Raw genomic sequence first — 15,401 nt, forward strand, 5'->3', positions numbered from 1 at the left:
CCCGGAGGGAAGGTAACCTGGGCCTGCTAGTGCACAGCAGCCTAGGTGTGATAACTTGTCTCTCTCAATGATAGAAACCAACTGACAATATGGAGATGCAACCCCCTTGGGTACAGTAGAGGGAGGGTACCATGTCTGAACCCAGGATTGGGTAGAACACAGACCTGATCCCACCTCCTCCGCTGTCACTCAAGGGTACTGCCTTGAGTGGGGAAACCCCATGATTGATCCCAACACCGCCTGCTGTCGCCAGGACTGATATGTCAGTACAGGGTAGAATAGTAACCACACCCAGTCATGGCTACATGTGTATTTATTATAACATGTTAATAGTGTTTCAAATTACATTTATACTGTAACGCTCGGCCCGCCCACAAGCCAGACGAGACCCCAGGACTGAGGTGGAAAGGGTAAAACCACACACCTAGCAGCAAACGGGGGCACGTCCGGAGTGTGGAAGTAGCGTAGGTGGTCCGGGTAACAAGAATGTAAATGATACCGTACTTGACAGCTCCGGCGTAGAAGGGTTAAGTTCGTATGCCAAGGGTCGTGGGTTGGAGAGGGCAGCGTAATCGATTGTCCGTAAGCCTGGGTCGTGGAGTGGAGAGAGCAGGGTAGTAGATTGTCCGTGTGCCGTATCCAAGGGTTGTAGAAGTCTGCAGCGTAGAAAGTACGAAGCAAAAGGTCAAATCCAGGGAGGTCAGCAGAGATTCCAGGGACAGGGGCAGCACTGAAAAGACAAGGGAGGCCAGGCAACAGCAGACAGCACCAAGGTACAGAAGCTATGCAGAGCAAAGAGGAAATGGTGAAGGGGGATTATATAGGGGGCTGGGACCAATCAGAGAAAGGGGAGTAACGGAGGAGCGGCCCAAAGAATGACCTAATAGGAGAGCAGAGTGTTAAAGTTTGGGACCAATGGGAGTGAGGGGAGGAACAGAGGAGTGGACAACGGAAGGGACAGAAAGGGAAGGAGGACCTGAGAGGCAAGGTTGATGGGGAAGGGGCGTGCAGGGCATGTGCGAGACGTCCGAGGGGGCGGAGAATGGGGGAGGCGCACTGGAGTGTCCAGGAGTAGACAGAAGAAGGGGAGGAGCAGAGGGACGGACAGGGGAAGGAAGAAGAAGCGTGGAGGAGGAGCTGATGGGACCGGGATGGAGACACGCATGCACCGTGCGCCGTGTCAGCGGAGGCGGAGTCAGGCGCCCGGCGCTAACTAATGGCGACTTGGGTACGCGCGCGCGCCCGTAGGGCTGACGCATGTGGGATGGAGGTGCGGGGACTGCAGCCAGGAGCCGGGAATGCCGCCGGGGAGCCTGAATGGCCTGTGAAAAAGGTAAGGATGCGCTGGACGCGGGTATACCCGCAGCGCGTATCCTTACAGTACCCCCCCTCAGGGTCGAACTCCGGACGAACCAACCACGGTTTGAGGGGAAATTTTTGTATGAAAACATCTGAGTAGGGAAGGAGCATGAACATCCGTATGTGAAACCCATGAACGATCCTGAGGTCCGTATCCCTTCCAATGGACCAGAAATTGGAGTTTGCCCCTGGAGATGCGAGAGTCAATGATGGACTGAATTTCAAAGTCCTGTTGTCCAGGTACAATGGGAGGAGGAGGTCAAAGGGAGAGATGAGCGATGGTTGATGGGGAAGGGGCGTGCAGGGCATGTGCGAGACCTTCGGAGCAGACAGAAGAAGGGGAGGAGCAGAGGGACGGACAGGGGAAGGGTCAGGTAAGGAAGAAGAAGCGGGGAGGCGGAGCTGATGGGACCGGGGCGGAGACACGCACGGAGCGTGTGCCGCATCAGCGGAGGCGGAGTCAGGCGCCCACACCAACTAATGGCGGCTTGGGTGCGCGCTCGCCCGTAGGGCTGACGCGCGTGGGCTGGAGGTGCGGGGACAGCAGCCAGGAGCAGGGAATGCTGCCGGGGAGCCTGAATGGCCTGTGAAAAAGGTAAGGATGCGCTGGACGCGGGTATACCCGCAGCGCGGATCCTTACATATACACATTAATAATATAGGTTTTCAACTTTTCTATAGTCACTTATTATTTTTAGCGCACTTCACATTTTTCTTTTTAAACCTCGCTCCTAGACCAACACAGAAAAAGAGAAGCAGGTCTTGACCTGCCAGAAAACAATTCCGTGTAATTTTACGATACAATTTGCAACTAAAATTAACTCTCTGTGCGAGAGTTGATTAAAATACTGAGTATTTTCATGGCCTTATCATGACGCCCTCCCTGTTCATATACTGTAGATCTGGCATGGAAATTGATATTTTTATTTATGCGACTAGGGCTGGAGTAGAAAAGGTAAAAATACATTTGACTCTTCCTGGGAATCGGCACTGTGTTGTAATCTTTCCATTACTGTACCCTAAACTCTGACATTTGTTTTCCAGTCTCTTAGAAGGACACAAAGAGAGACAAGTATGAAGAGCACTACTCTACAGAGAGTAATTAATTGGTACATTTAGTACTGGCCCATTCATCTCAATTCCTTGTTTTTTTTCCCAGCATATTTTAAGGCTATTTTGTAATCTTTTTTTTTTTTCCACGTAATTTCACGTTAAGCTGCAGACGAGGATTCTGGGTAGTGACACAGTTTTTTTTTTTACCATGTAAAAAATGTATAGGAAGCAAAAAAGTGACTCTTCTAGTGTACATTTACAAGTCAGAATCCTTTGTCTGTAGTTTAAATGCTGTATTATGTGACAATGTGGGGAATGAAGTAGGTTTGGGAAGCCATTCAGTTACACTGATTTGGTTCTCTATCTTTGACATGTTTTCAGAATGTGCCTGTAATGACAAATTTGCCTGTGCCCATGCTCAATATCATCTTTTTTGTATTAGTAAAGTAATGGAAGTATGTGTACCTTGTGTTTTTCAGCATAATAGTACCAAAGTGGGTCCATGCCGTAATCCGTCCACTGGCAGAACTGGATTTAGAACATCTTGTACACGAGCCCTATGCTGGAGAGATCAGAGGTATATCCAGAGCACTGGGTATGAGCGCTGGGGACATTCTCCTCGTAAACTTTTGTTATGAAGCTACTGCGTAAGTACTAGCACATGGTCTGAAAGGAACAAACCATTTTACTGTATGAGTACTGCTGAAAGTGGGAGAACACTGTTAAAGATGTAAATGCAGGACCAATTAGATATGCATCATTTTAGGAGGCAACTATCATGGATTTTTTAAATGTAGTTTTTGACACAGACATTGAGTTTCAATGTTAACCCTTCTGGCTGCTATTGCTTCTCCTGGAACACGGATTTCAGCCACTAGGCGACCTAGGATTGTAATATTTAGCACATTTAACTGCATTTTTAGCTAATTGTCTGTAGAAAAAATCAAAAACGTCTACTTTGTCATGCTATTCATTCTCAATTTCACAACATGTAACTAGAAATAGAAATAGATTTTGCAAGCTGTGGTAAACAGCTCACTTGTACTGTGTGTCAGGTTATACCTTGTGTCAGTGTACAGGCATACCCCACATTAACGTACGCAATGGGATCAGAGCATGTATGTAAAGCGAAAATGTACTTACTGTAAAGTGAAGCACTACCTTTTCCCCACTTATTGATGCATGTACTGTACTGCAATCATCATATACGTGCATAACTGATGTAAATAACGCATGTGTAACAGGCTCTATAGTCTCCCCGCTTGCGCACAGCTTCGGTACAGGTAGGGAGTCGGTATTGCTGTTCAGGACGTGCTGACAGGCGCATGCGTGAGCTGCCGTTTGCCTATTGAGCGAGATGTACTTACTCGCGAGTGTACTTAAAATGAGTGTCCTTAAACCGGGGTATGCCTGTATAGTGCCGTCAGGTTATACACTGCACTATACACTGACACAGAGTATAACCTGACGGCACTATACACTGATATGGTCAGGTTATGCTGTGTGTCGATATATTCAGGTATTAATTTGATTTTTAAACATTTATTGTGGCCCTTTATAATGACACTGGTAAATTATAGCTCCAACTCCCAGTCAGCTTGACCACCCCAACTATATTGCAACCAGGGCTGGCGTGATAATGGTGCTATTTGTGACTTTGCAACGTCCCGCAGTTAAAGTGGCCCCGCGCTCTCCCCACACAACAACTAAACAGATTGCCGGGTGAAAGAGCGGAGCCTCTGTAACTCTCTCACCTTCTCGGGTGGTATCTCCTCATGCAGGGTCCCATCATCATGGCTCCTTTTTATTTGAGTGTACTGTATAACAATTATGATTGACTCTGAACACCTCTAAATACTGTAGATATTACATTAGTATGACTGAAGAATATTGACAAAAAATATATTTTTCTTGGAGCAGATAGCATTATGTGGCTGGATATACATGTGAACTTTTCCTAATTCAGATACTATGCACATTTTAACCCATTGTATACCATATGAATTAAGATTGGGCTAAGAGGCCATCTTTATGTGTTTATACGGTAGATCGTAACGTATATGTACAATATGTAATGTCTAGTGATCATCCAAACGTTTGATGAATTGGTGCAACCAAATTAATTAATACGGACATTGACATTTGGATGAACACTATGCATATTGTAGGGAACTGGTACCAGTTGTATTTCTTTATGTATTTTGTATTTTTATATGAGAAGTTATGTGTGCAAGAAAGAATTGTTAAGGTGTTATTATATACTATTGTGGATTGAAGTTATTACAGAATATTTAAGGAGGTATTAGGAGTGCTCCAATAAAAAAAAAATTCTCGTGTGCTATTTATTTTTACATTTATATTGATTTGTAGCAGAAGTTTAGTTTAATGTTCCCAAGATACTCACTGCTTTAGTTGGGGCATAGGTATCTTATCCAGAAGATAAGAATCAACCAGTATAGTTAAGTGCTTGTGTCAATGATTAATCTAGGAGGGTAACTGCTGCATTCATTAATGATCTTCCTACAGCTTGTAAGGGAGCTGGAATACACATCTATGCATACAGTATGACACAATCCTATATGCACACAGTCCTAACCTCTCTGACCTTGAACACATACTTCAATCTGACTTTGAGACTTGAAAATTGGATTTCCCAAAACAAACTGTTTTTAAACACTCACAAGACCTGTAACAATGGTATTTGGGACCAAGGCTACATTTCTAAAGCTTCCAATGAATGAGCTCCAGATCAGAACCAACTCCTGTTACTAGTTTCATATATTTGGGCATATGGTTTGACTCCCATTTAACATTTGGGTTGCACATTGATACCCTGATATCCAAAACCTATGCCAAACTAGGTACTATATAGCAGGGGTGCACACACTTTTCAATCTGTGCCCCCCTGCCTGCACCCCCCCCCCTCTCTCTCGGCTCCGGCATCAAAATGACGCTGTGGGATCATGTGACGTCACGTGACCCTGCAGCATCATTTGACAACGGGTATGGACTGGGCCCATTCAGTTGGTGCTGGGGACCCTGGGTACCTTAAAGAAAATGTTATTGTGGGGCGCACCCTGTGGGAAATTGTCCAGGAATTGTGTACCCTTCATCTTGCTCAAAATAGGGATGGGCCCTTTCAGTTGGCGCTGGGGGCCCGTGTACCTAAGTTCATTATGAACTGTTCTATGGTGCTCAATGTTAGGAATGGGCCCTTTCAGTTGTTGCTAGGGACCCTGTGTGCCTTCTCTTTCTATGGACTATGCTGTGTGCTCAAAATGGAGTCTACCGCATGGATTGTGTTCTCAAAATGGCATTCCTGCCAGAAAAACGGGACCGCATGGGCTTGCAAAGCAGATGCAAGCTTTCTGCAAAAGTTAGTGCAAGCTATTTGGCACCAAACCAACGCCCATCGCTGTGACAGGCTCAGCCGGAGCCAAGTCACTCCTTGATCTGCCATGCCCTACCCTATATTCTACCTATGGGAGGAGTCAACCACACTCTGCTTTACTTCTGTTCCACGGAGCTCAGCCAGAGGAAGGAGCTACCTTGACTTATTGCTGGTTACTACCACTACCTCAGAAAAGAAAGAAATAGGTCTGCTTTGGAGTTGACTAATTACTACTTGCCAGGGGGCTACCTGGTAGCCACCATACACGGCCAACACCACCTGCGCTGTCTGCCCAATTTGCAGACTCATTGGGGCGAAGCCAGCCCCACCGCGTAGTGCCAGCACTTCAGGGCCTTATTCATGCGGCCTGCCAGTCCTGGGACTGCCAACGCTCTCCAACCCATCGATCGGGCCTCCACACCAACCAGTGTGACCCCGGCAGTGTTCTATGCTGCCGCTGATATCGTGGGCCCGTGTGCCCTGACCATCGCGCCTGGATGCCCATGTGGTCCGGTGCAAGAGGTACCAACTCCATATGCCATGCTATCCCTGCCACCCGTGTGCCACCCGTGTATCTGCTAGCCGAGGCTCCAGTGTACCGGTGCCAGAGACGACCCCCGCTGTGATGCTGCTGAAAAGTTCCAGGACTGGAACCTGTACCTGCCGCTGACTTGGGGGGTAAGTTGACTGCCCCGGAGGTGTTGGATGTGCTTCCCCTGGCTTCCCCTGGCGGCATAGGAGCAGGCAAGCTCCATGCCAATGGCCACCAGGGAATGCGAGGTGCCCCGACATTGTGGCCAGGTGGAGGTGTCCTTACCCGGCCCCGAAGAAGAAGTGACCAGCTGTCCGTGGCCTGCGGAGGACAGATCATCCCCTTCCTGCAGTCGGAGGCGAAGTCCCGATCCTGAGGATCCAGTGAAGTCAGAGGACGTCCCCTATCTTCGGATGGGTGAGGCTCCAATGTCTTACTTTCACCAGGACCCTGCTGTGGCCTATCCAGATGAGGAGCCAGGTGTGGCCTTGTTTGGTATTCCACGGGGTGATGCACTTCCGGCGTTGCCAGATGTGATGTCATCCACACCGCTGGACTGGTGCCTGCCTGGAGATCTCACGAGATTGGCCCGCCATGATGACATCAGCAAGATGGCTAATGCGCAAGCTGTGGAACCTCCGCTGAGACCTTCAGGGGTGAGTGATGGACAGTTCGCTACTACCCCTGCCCCCAACAAGACCCCGCTCAGGGGAAGGGGTCATCGGATCCTGATACCACCACACTACCCCTCCCTAAGGGCCGTGGTAAGCCTGCACCAAGGACTGGCCATGGACAATTTTAGGCCCTGTTCACTGGCCCCAGCTGCCCATGTCCCTTCCCAGGCCAGTACGTCTGCTTCGATACTGCCACCTAGGGGTAAGGTTAAGCCCACTTCAGAGGGATTTGTCCGGGACACTACTAGGTTCAAATAACCCGCCTATACTACCAAGACCATCCCTGTGCAGGACAGTATCCAGGCTCCTGTTTCCCCTCTGATTCCGTTTTTGTATTATCCATTTTCCCAATGATGATCTGTCCCCTGGTTTGTCAACTGATTTAAGGGACTGGGATTTTGTTGGAAGGGGTGGTTAGTGGGACGGTGCATTCATAAAGATAGGGTGGAGGTGAGACAGAGGCCTGGTTCACCTAAAGTGTATTTCATCTGGACTAAGATGTTTGATGGGCGGTGTAATGAAACCCGACCCCAAGTATTACAGGTAGGGATTCTATCATTCTTCCCGTTGGAAGAATTGTTTATATTTGTCATCACTGTAATCAGTGGATGATATGGGTAGTGATGTCTGTATACTGTGTATTGGTTATGTCATGACAACCGATGTAATCTGTTATTGTATTGCAGGCTTCAGGTTACTAGATGGTCCCCAAATTTGATCCCAGTGAGGACATAGGAATTTCACCTAAGGGGAGAGTGTAGCCATGGCTGATCCAGACTATACTTTCTGCCTCCTGACATATACAGGCAATGCTACAGGCAATGTCAGGCTATCCTGTGGTTTTACCCCCCTCATGCTGCCTCTTTGGTGTGAAAGGGATAGAGGTGAAACTGGGACTGTGTACATGGGGCAGACCTTGTGACCTCCCCCTCTGTGCTTTAAAGAGGGAGTGAGTCACGAGTGCTCACCACAAACAAGGCGGGACTGCGAGGCTGAGGTGGGGATATTGATAGTCACTTATCAACAACCGAGCAGACACGTCCGAAGTGCAGAGTGGTAGTCGTGAAGCCGGGTCATGGTAGGAGAGGTCACGTTAGTTGAGGTACTTGCATGGTCAAGGAGAGGAGAAGGTCGGGTGGTCGTTGATGCGATGCCGGGGTCCAGGGATAGAGAGATCAGAATAGTCGAGTTCGTAGCTGTGGTCCAGGGGTCAGAGAAGTCAGAAGTCTGGGCGCAAGCAGGGGTCAAAGGAACTGGAAGCAAGACCAGGCAAGGCAGGATACCAGGAAGCTTGAGGTAAGCACACACTGACAATAGTTTATGCTCAGCCAGTTTGGATGAGGGCTGAGTGAACATTTAAGGAGCAGGCAGCCAATGGAAAGGCAACACACAGCTGCAGAGTAATGAATGCAGGACAGCCCACAGCTGCAGGGTAAGGAGTAATCACAGGTATGCTGTGTACCGATATGCTGGTGCGGAGTTAGTAGCAGCTGTGGGATAATGGTTAGCATTAACCCCTTGACTGCCTGTGTTCGTGCGGCGTCTGTGCGTATTAGGAGTGCACTGAGCGCTGCTCATGCCATCATGGAGACGGAGCCTGGAGGCGGGCCCTGCGGTGTCTCTTCTCCTAGCGGTGTGGCGCCAGCGCGCAAGTTGTGATTGGCACACGTCACCCGTGACATCGCGGGATGAGTGACGGAGGCAGGGCTTCCCGGTGATCCTCAGAATATTCCAAATTATAGTTTTTCCAGGTCTCCTCCTCTTGGGGTAGAGCCATGCAATCCAGCGCTCCCCCTCATGGGTGGAGGAGTGGAGCTCTGAGTCTCTCCCTGCTGGCAGAGAGAGACAGGCCTTCAGCCCCTCCTGGGGTTGGGACTCATCTAAAAGATGATGCGTGTGCTGTAATATCAACTGCAGTGGCTGTCTCAATAAAGAATCCTTTTTATATACCCCTGCCTAAGTAACAGTCTATTGGGTAGGGGTATGCGAGAAGTCTGTGATGGTGGGGACTGTCTCCAGGAACCCTGGAGCCTGCTGTGACTGGAGGCGCTGACAACATGAGAAGAACCTGAAGGATCACCAAAAGCCTGCCCTGTTTCCCCTTACCATCGCAGAAGCTCATTGTCACGGGAGACCAATACTTTTACACCGAAACCACCGGGATCGCTAGCACCAGACAGGACAAAGTTGTTGAATAAAATGGGGTTTATTCTGTCACGCCAGCAGACAAAACAAAGATGCACAAAACCTCTCACTAGGTGGACAATGTGCCAGCAAAAGTCACCGGTTAACTACCATACGCTGCAAGGAAATCTGCACAAACACTCTCCATAGCAACGTACTCAGCCAAGCCGGCCTCATACCACTCAAGGTCCTCCGCAAGGCCCATCGTACCGCGGCCGTCACTCGGCAGACCATATCTTCCGCACCGGGCAACTAACGATTGTCGGTCCCAGGAAGAATAATGTCCTCCTGGACCAGCCATCTTCAGATTTACCCAAACTAATATAAATGTGATCGAATAGTAAAATATCAGGTTTGTACAACGTTTGTCTGGAACAACTTGTTCTGCGGTCTTGAAAATTCAACACCGTCTTTGAGCTGTGATTTCCCGAAAGAAATCCCAACACAAAGCCTAGCGATCCCACTGCTATGCCACCAGAAAAAAACTGTCACGGGAGACCAGTACTTTTACACCGAAACCACCAGGATCACTAGCACCAGACAGGACAAAGTTGTAGAATAAAATAAGGTTTATTCTGGCACGCCGGCAGACAAAACAAAGATGCACAAAACAAGATACAATACCAACTGGGGACGTGGGGAGTAGACTCTAGCCTCACTACGTGCAGGAGCCTGTTTCAAGATGATTTGCCCTGTCCGCTTCTCGTCCAGGACATCAGAGGGCTGATCACACAGCAGAGCCTCTTACGTATCTCCAGCTGGTCATTGTCAAGATCCAAACTCCTTTACAGAATGTCTCTATGATAGTCCTCTGAGGGAATTTCCACTCTCCTTCCCTCAGTCTCCTTCTCAGTCTCTCAGATGCTCTCTGAAGGTAGATCTTTCTCAGATGGTCCTTGTGACAGGGTGAAGTCAAACCCTATCAATTATGCCTGGGAAACATATGTCTGAGTGCTTCATCCAGCACTCATAAGGGTTAATTCAGGTGGAAGTTAGGTAGTCAGGAAGTAAGCTGACACCTGAGAGCCAGGAAGGTAGATAAGGATCTTGTTACCAGCAGTAGCTGGCTGTGTCAGAGGAGAGCACATGGATAGATGTGCTGCTAGCCAGAAGGATACAGCACACTACTTACTGCAGCCAAAGTAAGATTTCTTTCATTTGTTTGCATGACTGCTTAAAAGACTCTTACGGTTTGGGTATGGTTTAGCCAGCCAGCCTGCTAGCTTGGACTGCTGTGTTAGTCAGTTTTCTCCCAACGTGGAGCAGGATTTATTTGCTTAAAGGGACAGTGTACCCGCATGTTATGTTGCTGTGGAGAAATAAAGCCACTGAACGTTTTCATTTATCCTGAAACTACACATGTGGACTGTTCCCTGACCTCGGCTAGAGGCCGTCCTGCCACAGGTGGTGTCAGAAGTGGGATTTGGACGGGCCCTGTGTCTGAAGGGCCACACACACACACAGAAAAAAAAATGGAGACAATTTTTTCTCAGTTCCTTGAGCAACAGCTCCAGCTAGCAGAGAAACAAGCTGAGCGACAGGCCCAGCAAGATGAGCGACAGGCCCAGCGAGAGGAAAAGCTACTCCAATTGCTGGCCAAAGGCCCAGCCCCAGGCAGACCAGGGATTCCAAATAACCCACCGGTGGTGCTGCATAAAATGAAGCCAAACGAAGACCCAGAGGCATTTCTCCTCACTTTTGAAAGGGTAGCCACGGTCGACGGCTGGACAGTTGATCGCTGGGTAACGACTCTGGCTCCACTCCTCATAGGGGAAGCTCAGGCAGCCTACTAGGCTCTTCCAGCAGACGAGGCCATGGACTATCAGCAACTAAAGGCTGCTATTCTGGATCACCTAGGCCTCACTCCAGAGGCCTACCGACAGCGGTTCCGGACAGTCAAATATACAAACAGAGACAGACCCCGGGTCGTAGCCCACCGCTTAGTAGACTTATGTACCAGGTGGATACAACCGGAAAAACATGACAAGGCAGAGATCCTTGAACAGTTTGTGCTCGAACAGTTCATACAGATACTGCCCCCCTCCTCCCGCTCCTGGGTAAAAAGACACGCTGCATTTTCCCTGAATTCAGCGGTCCGCTTGGTGGAAAACTTCCTGGGCGACGACACCCAACAGGATAGCTGGGAACAGCCGGTGCAAACACCAGTTACTTCCGGTGATGCTAGAGGCAGGAGAGCAGACAATCGAGGGGTCTACAACCCGCCAGCTCGGGAGATCCAGTCAACCCGATCGGAAGACCCTTTCCCATCTCGGAGGGTTCCTGGTACAAACTCCCGCAGAGACGCCCATCCTGGGTCCGAGGCCACTGGATCACTCAAGGGAGGCCGCCACCCACAGTATTCCCCGAGAACCTGGACTCCTGTCACCCACCCGGTGGAGAGGATAACCCCACCAACCAGAAAGGAGGACCCCATCCAACAGCGGAGAGGTCCAAACACCGAGCCCCGTCGAGAGCTTCTGCTGACGACCGAGGTTGCAGATTCAGGAGATGATGAGATGGACTGTTCATATGGCTGAACCACTGCCACAGCTTGTCTCCGAGGGGACCACAATCCGTGGTTAGTCCCAGCATCTCTGGAGGGGACAAAAGTAAACGCCATGCTGGACTCGGGCTCTGGAAAAACCCTGATCCTAGAGAGCCTAATTCCAAGCAATAGACTATCTTATGACTCTCCTTGGAATATCGAGTGTATCCATGGGGATACAAAGAGATATCCGACGGCGAACGTTCTACTGCGTATCCAGGATCAAGAGGCTAGCCTACTAGTGGGAGTTGCTCCCTGGCTACCTGCTCCTGTTCTACTTGGCCGAGACTGGCCCTACCTCGAAACATTGTTGGCCCCTACTCCTACGGAGCCTACTTCTCTGGTACCGGAGAAGCCCAAGAACTTGTTCCCTTTTTCCCCAGAGATTTTTCCCCGTAGACACCATGTCCCAAAGACACGTAAACAGAGACGTGCGGAAAAAGAGGACTGGTTAAGAAAGGCTGGGACTCTTGGTAACATTAGTCAGCCCAAAGGACTGCAGGTCATGGCCGGGGATGACCAGGGTGGGGAACAGATAGATTCGGGAATTTTGCCAGACCTGGATCTTCCTGACTTCCGTCAGAGACAGAGGGAGGACCCAGCTCTGGCTAGACAATATGAGAAGGTGGTACAGGTCAACAACAAGGTAATGGATGAACAGGGTGTAAAAGTGTTTCCACATTTTGAACTGTTGAATGACATTCTATATCATGTGAATAAGGTTACACAAACAGGGGAGGTCATTCGACAGATGCTAGTCCCTAAAGGGTTGATTAAAACGGTGTTCACCCTAGCCCATACTCTCCCATGGAGTGGTCATTTGGGCAGAGATAAAACCACGGACCGCATCTCGTCCCGGTTTTACTGGCCAGGCATACATGGTGACATCATGAAACTATGTGAGACATGTCCTGAATGCCAGTTAACTAGCCAAAAAGGACAGAAGCCGGCTCCCTTGGTTCCTCTGCCCTTGGTAGCCGTCCCATTCGAGAGAATTGGGGTAGATCTGGTCGGACCTTTAGAACCCTCTGCGAAGGGACATAAATTTATACTCGTTGTGGTAGATTATGCCAACAGATATCCTGAGGCCTTCCCTCTGAGATCAGCCACTGCTAAACAGGTTACTCACAGGCTGTTAGAACTGTTCTCTAGGGTAGGACTTCCCCAAGTAATGTTAACTGACCAGGGAACAAATTTCATGGCAAAGTTAATGCAGGATGTCCTGAAGTTATTGGAGGTAAAATCCGTCCGGACTTCAGTCTACCATCCTCAGACTGATGGATTGGTAGAGAGGTTTAACCGTACTTTAAAAACCATGCTTAGGAAGTTTGTGGACACTGAAAAGCGAGCTTGGGATGAACTTCTCCCTTTCCTGTTTGCGGTACGAGAAGTTCCCCAATAATCTACAGGCTTCTCCCCGTTTGAGCTCCTATATGGACGCCAACCTCAGGGTATTCTCGACCTACTGAAGGAATCCTGGGAGGAGGAGCCCTCCCCCTCCAAGAATACCCTTCAGTATGTCATAGACCTTAGAAATCGCCTAGACATGATAGGTCGGTTTGCTAAGGAAAACCTCAAATCTGCTCAAGAACGTCAAGAAAGACAGTATAACCACAATGCTCACTTGAGGGTCTTCCAACCTGGGACCAAGTGATGCTACTACTACCGACATCAGAGAGTAAACTCCTTGCGAAGTGGCAGGGTCCTTTCCAAGTTCTCCGCCGCACCGGGGAGGTGAACTATGAGATCTCTCAACCAGGGTCCAGGAAGGGTAAACAAATCTACCACGTGAACCTCCTGAAACCCTGGAAAACGATGAGATCGCTGTTCATCCACCCTCGGGAAGGAGAAACGGATTTGGGTCTGCAGCTTCCAAAGGGTAGTACGTACAATGACCATCAGGTTCCCATGGGAGGGCAGTTAACAACGGAACAAAGGTCAGACCTACTAGAATTATGTGACCAGTTCCCAGATGTTTTTTCGGAGCTGCCAGGGCAGACTAATTTAGTGTCCCATAGGATTGAGACAGAACCTGGCGTAAAAGTACGGTCCCGTCCCTATAGATTGCTAGAGGGCCGAAAAGACCTGGTAGAGAGGGAGATAATAGACATGTTGGAATTGGGCGTGATCGAGGAGTCCCACAGCGAATGGTGTAGCCCTATCGTGTTGGTCCCTAAACCAGATGGGAAGGTGAGGTTTTGCGTGGATCTGCAAAAGGTAAATGCTGTATCCAGATTTGATGCATATCCAATGCCTAGGGTGGATGAATTGCTTGACTCGCTTGGTAAAGCAGAGTATATCTCTACCCTAGATCTCACGAAAGGATATTGGCAGATACCTCTAGCGGAAGAATCCAAATGCAAAATTGCCTTCGCCACCCCTCTCGGGTTATACCAATTCGTCACTATGCCATTTGGGTTACATGGGGCTCCAGCCACGTGCCAAAGGTTAATGGACAAGGTACTACGACCCCATAGGGCATATGCCGCGGCCTACTTGGATGACATTGTCATCTATAGCAGACACTGGCAGTCTCATATAAAAAGGTTAAGGGCAGTCCTAACGTCCTTAAGAGAAGCAGGGCTCACTGCAAATCCCAAAAAATGTGCCCTGGGTAAATCCACTACAAAGTACTTGGGCTATGCCGTTGGGGGAAGGATAGTAAGGCCACTAGCTAGCAAGGTGGCCGCCATAAAGGAAGTCCCCACCCCACAGACAAAGACACAGGTCGGCTCCCTTTTGGGGTTAGCAGGGTATTACCGGCGGTTTATCCCCAATTTTTCAGAAATATCTGCACCCCTTACAGATCTGACAAAAAAGAGTGCCCAACCCAAGTTAAATGGTCTTGGGAGTGCCAAGACGCCTTTGACATGCTAAAAAAGTGCCTGTCAGAGGGCCCCACTCTTCGGAGCCCAGATTTTAAAGAGCCCTTCATCATCCAGACAGATGCCTCAGAGGTAGGACTGGGAGCAGTGCTGTCTCAGCAATTTGATGGTGTTGAACACCCCATACTGTTCATCTGCAGGAAGCTGTTCCCAAGGGAAGTGAGGTATTCCGTTATTGAGAAGGAGTGCCTCGCTGTAAAATGGGCAATTGAGGCCTTGAGACATTATGTCGCCGGAGTACACTTCACCCTGGTCACTGACCTTAAGCCCTTGATGTGGTTAAACACCATGAAGGACACAAATCCAAGGTTGACCAGGTGGTATATGGCCCTCCAACCCTTCTCTTTTGATATTCGGCATAGACCTGGAAAGGACCATGGAAATGCTGATTTTTTGTCAAGAGGAGTGGAGGGTCGGGCTTCAGCCATGTGGGACACTAGCCACACACAAACAGGGGAGGTATGTGACAGGGTGAAGTCAAACCCTATCAATTATGCCTGGGAAACATATGTCTGAGTGCTTCATCCAGCACTCATAAGGGTTTATTCAGGTGGAAGTTAGGTAGTCAGGAAGTAAGCTGACACCTGAGAGCCAGGAAGGTAGATAAGGATCTTGTTACCAGCAGTAGCTGGCTGTGTCAGAGGAGAGCACATGGATAGATGTGCTGCTAGCCAGAAGGATACAGCACACTACTTACTGCAGCCAAAGTAAGATTTCTTTCATTTGTTTGTATGACTGTTAAAAGACTCTTAAGGTTTGGGTATGGTTTAGCCAGCCA

The 15,401-nt window shown here is 49.1% G+C and overlaps 1 protein-coding gene across 1 annotated transcript in view; it reads left to right on the forward strand.

The window, feature by feature from the left end:
* LOC142498265 (N-acylethanolamine-hydrolyzing acid amidase-like) overlaps positions 1-15,401 on the forward strand; it is a 62,513-nt gene that overhangs the window by 29,391 nt on the left and 17,721 nt on the right. The window contains exon 2 of the mRNA XM_075606704.1: positions 2,892-3,059. Coding sequence (XP_075462819.1) covers positions 2,892-3,059 — 168 coding nt within the window. The remainder of the gene's footprint in view (positions 1-2,891; positions 3,060-15,401) is intronic.

Source organism: Ascaphus truei, chromosome 1 (assembly GCF_040206685.1).
Source record: "Ascaphus truei isolate aAscTru1 chromosome 1, aAscTru1.hap1, whole genome shotgun sequence".
NCBI lineage: Eukaryota > Metazoa > Chordata > Amphibia > Anura > Ascaphidae > Ascaphus > Ascaphus truei.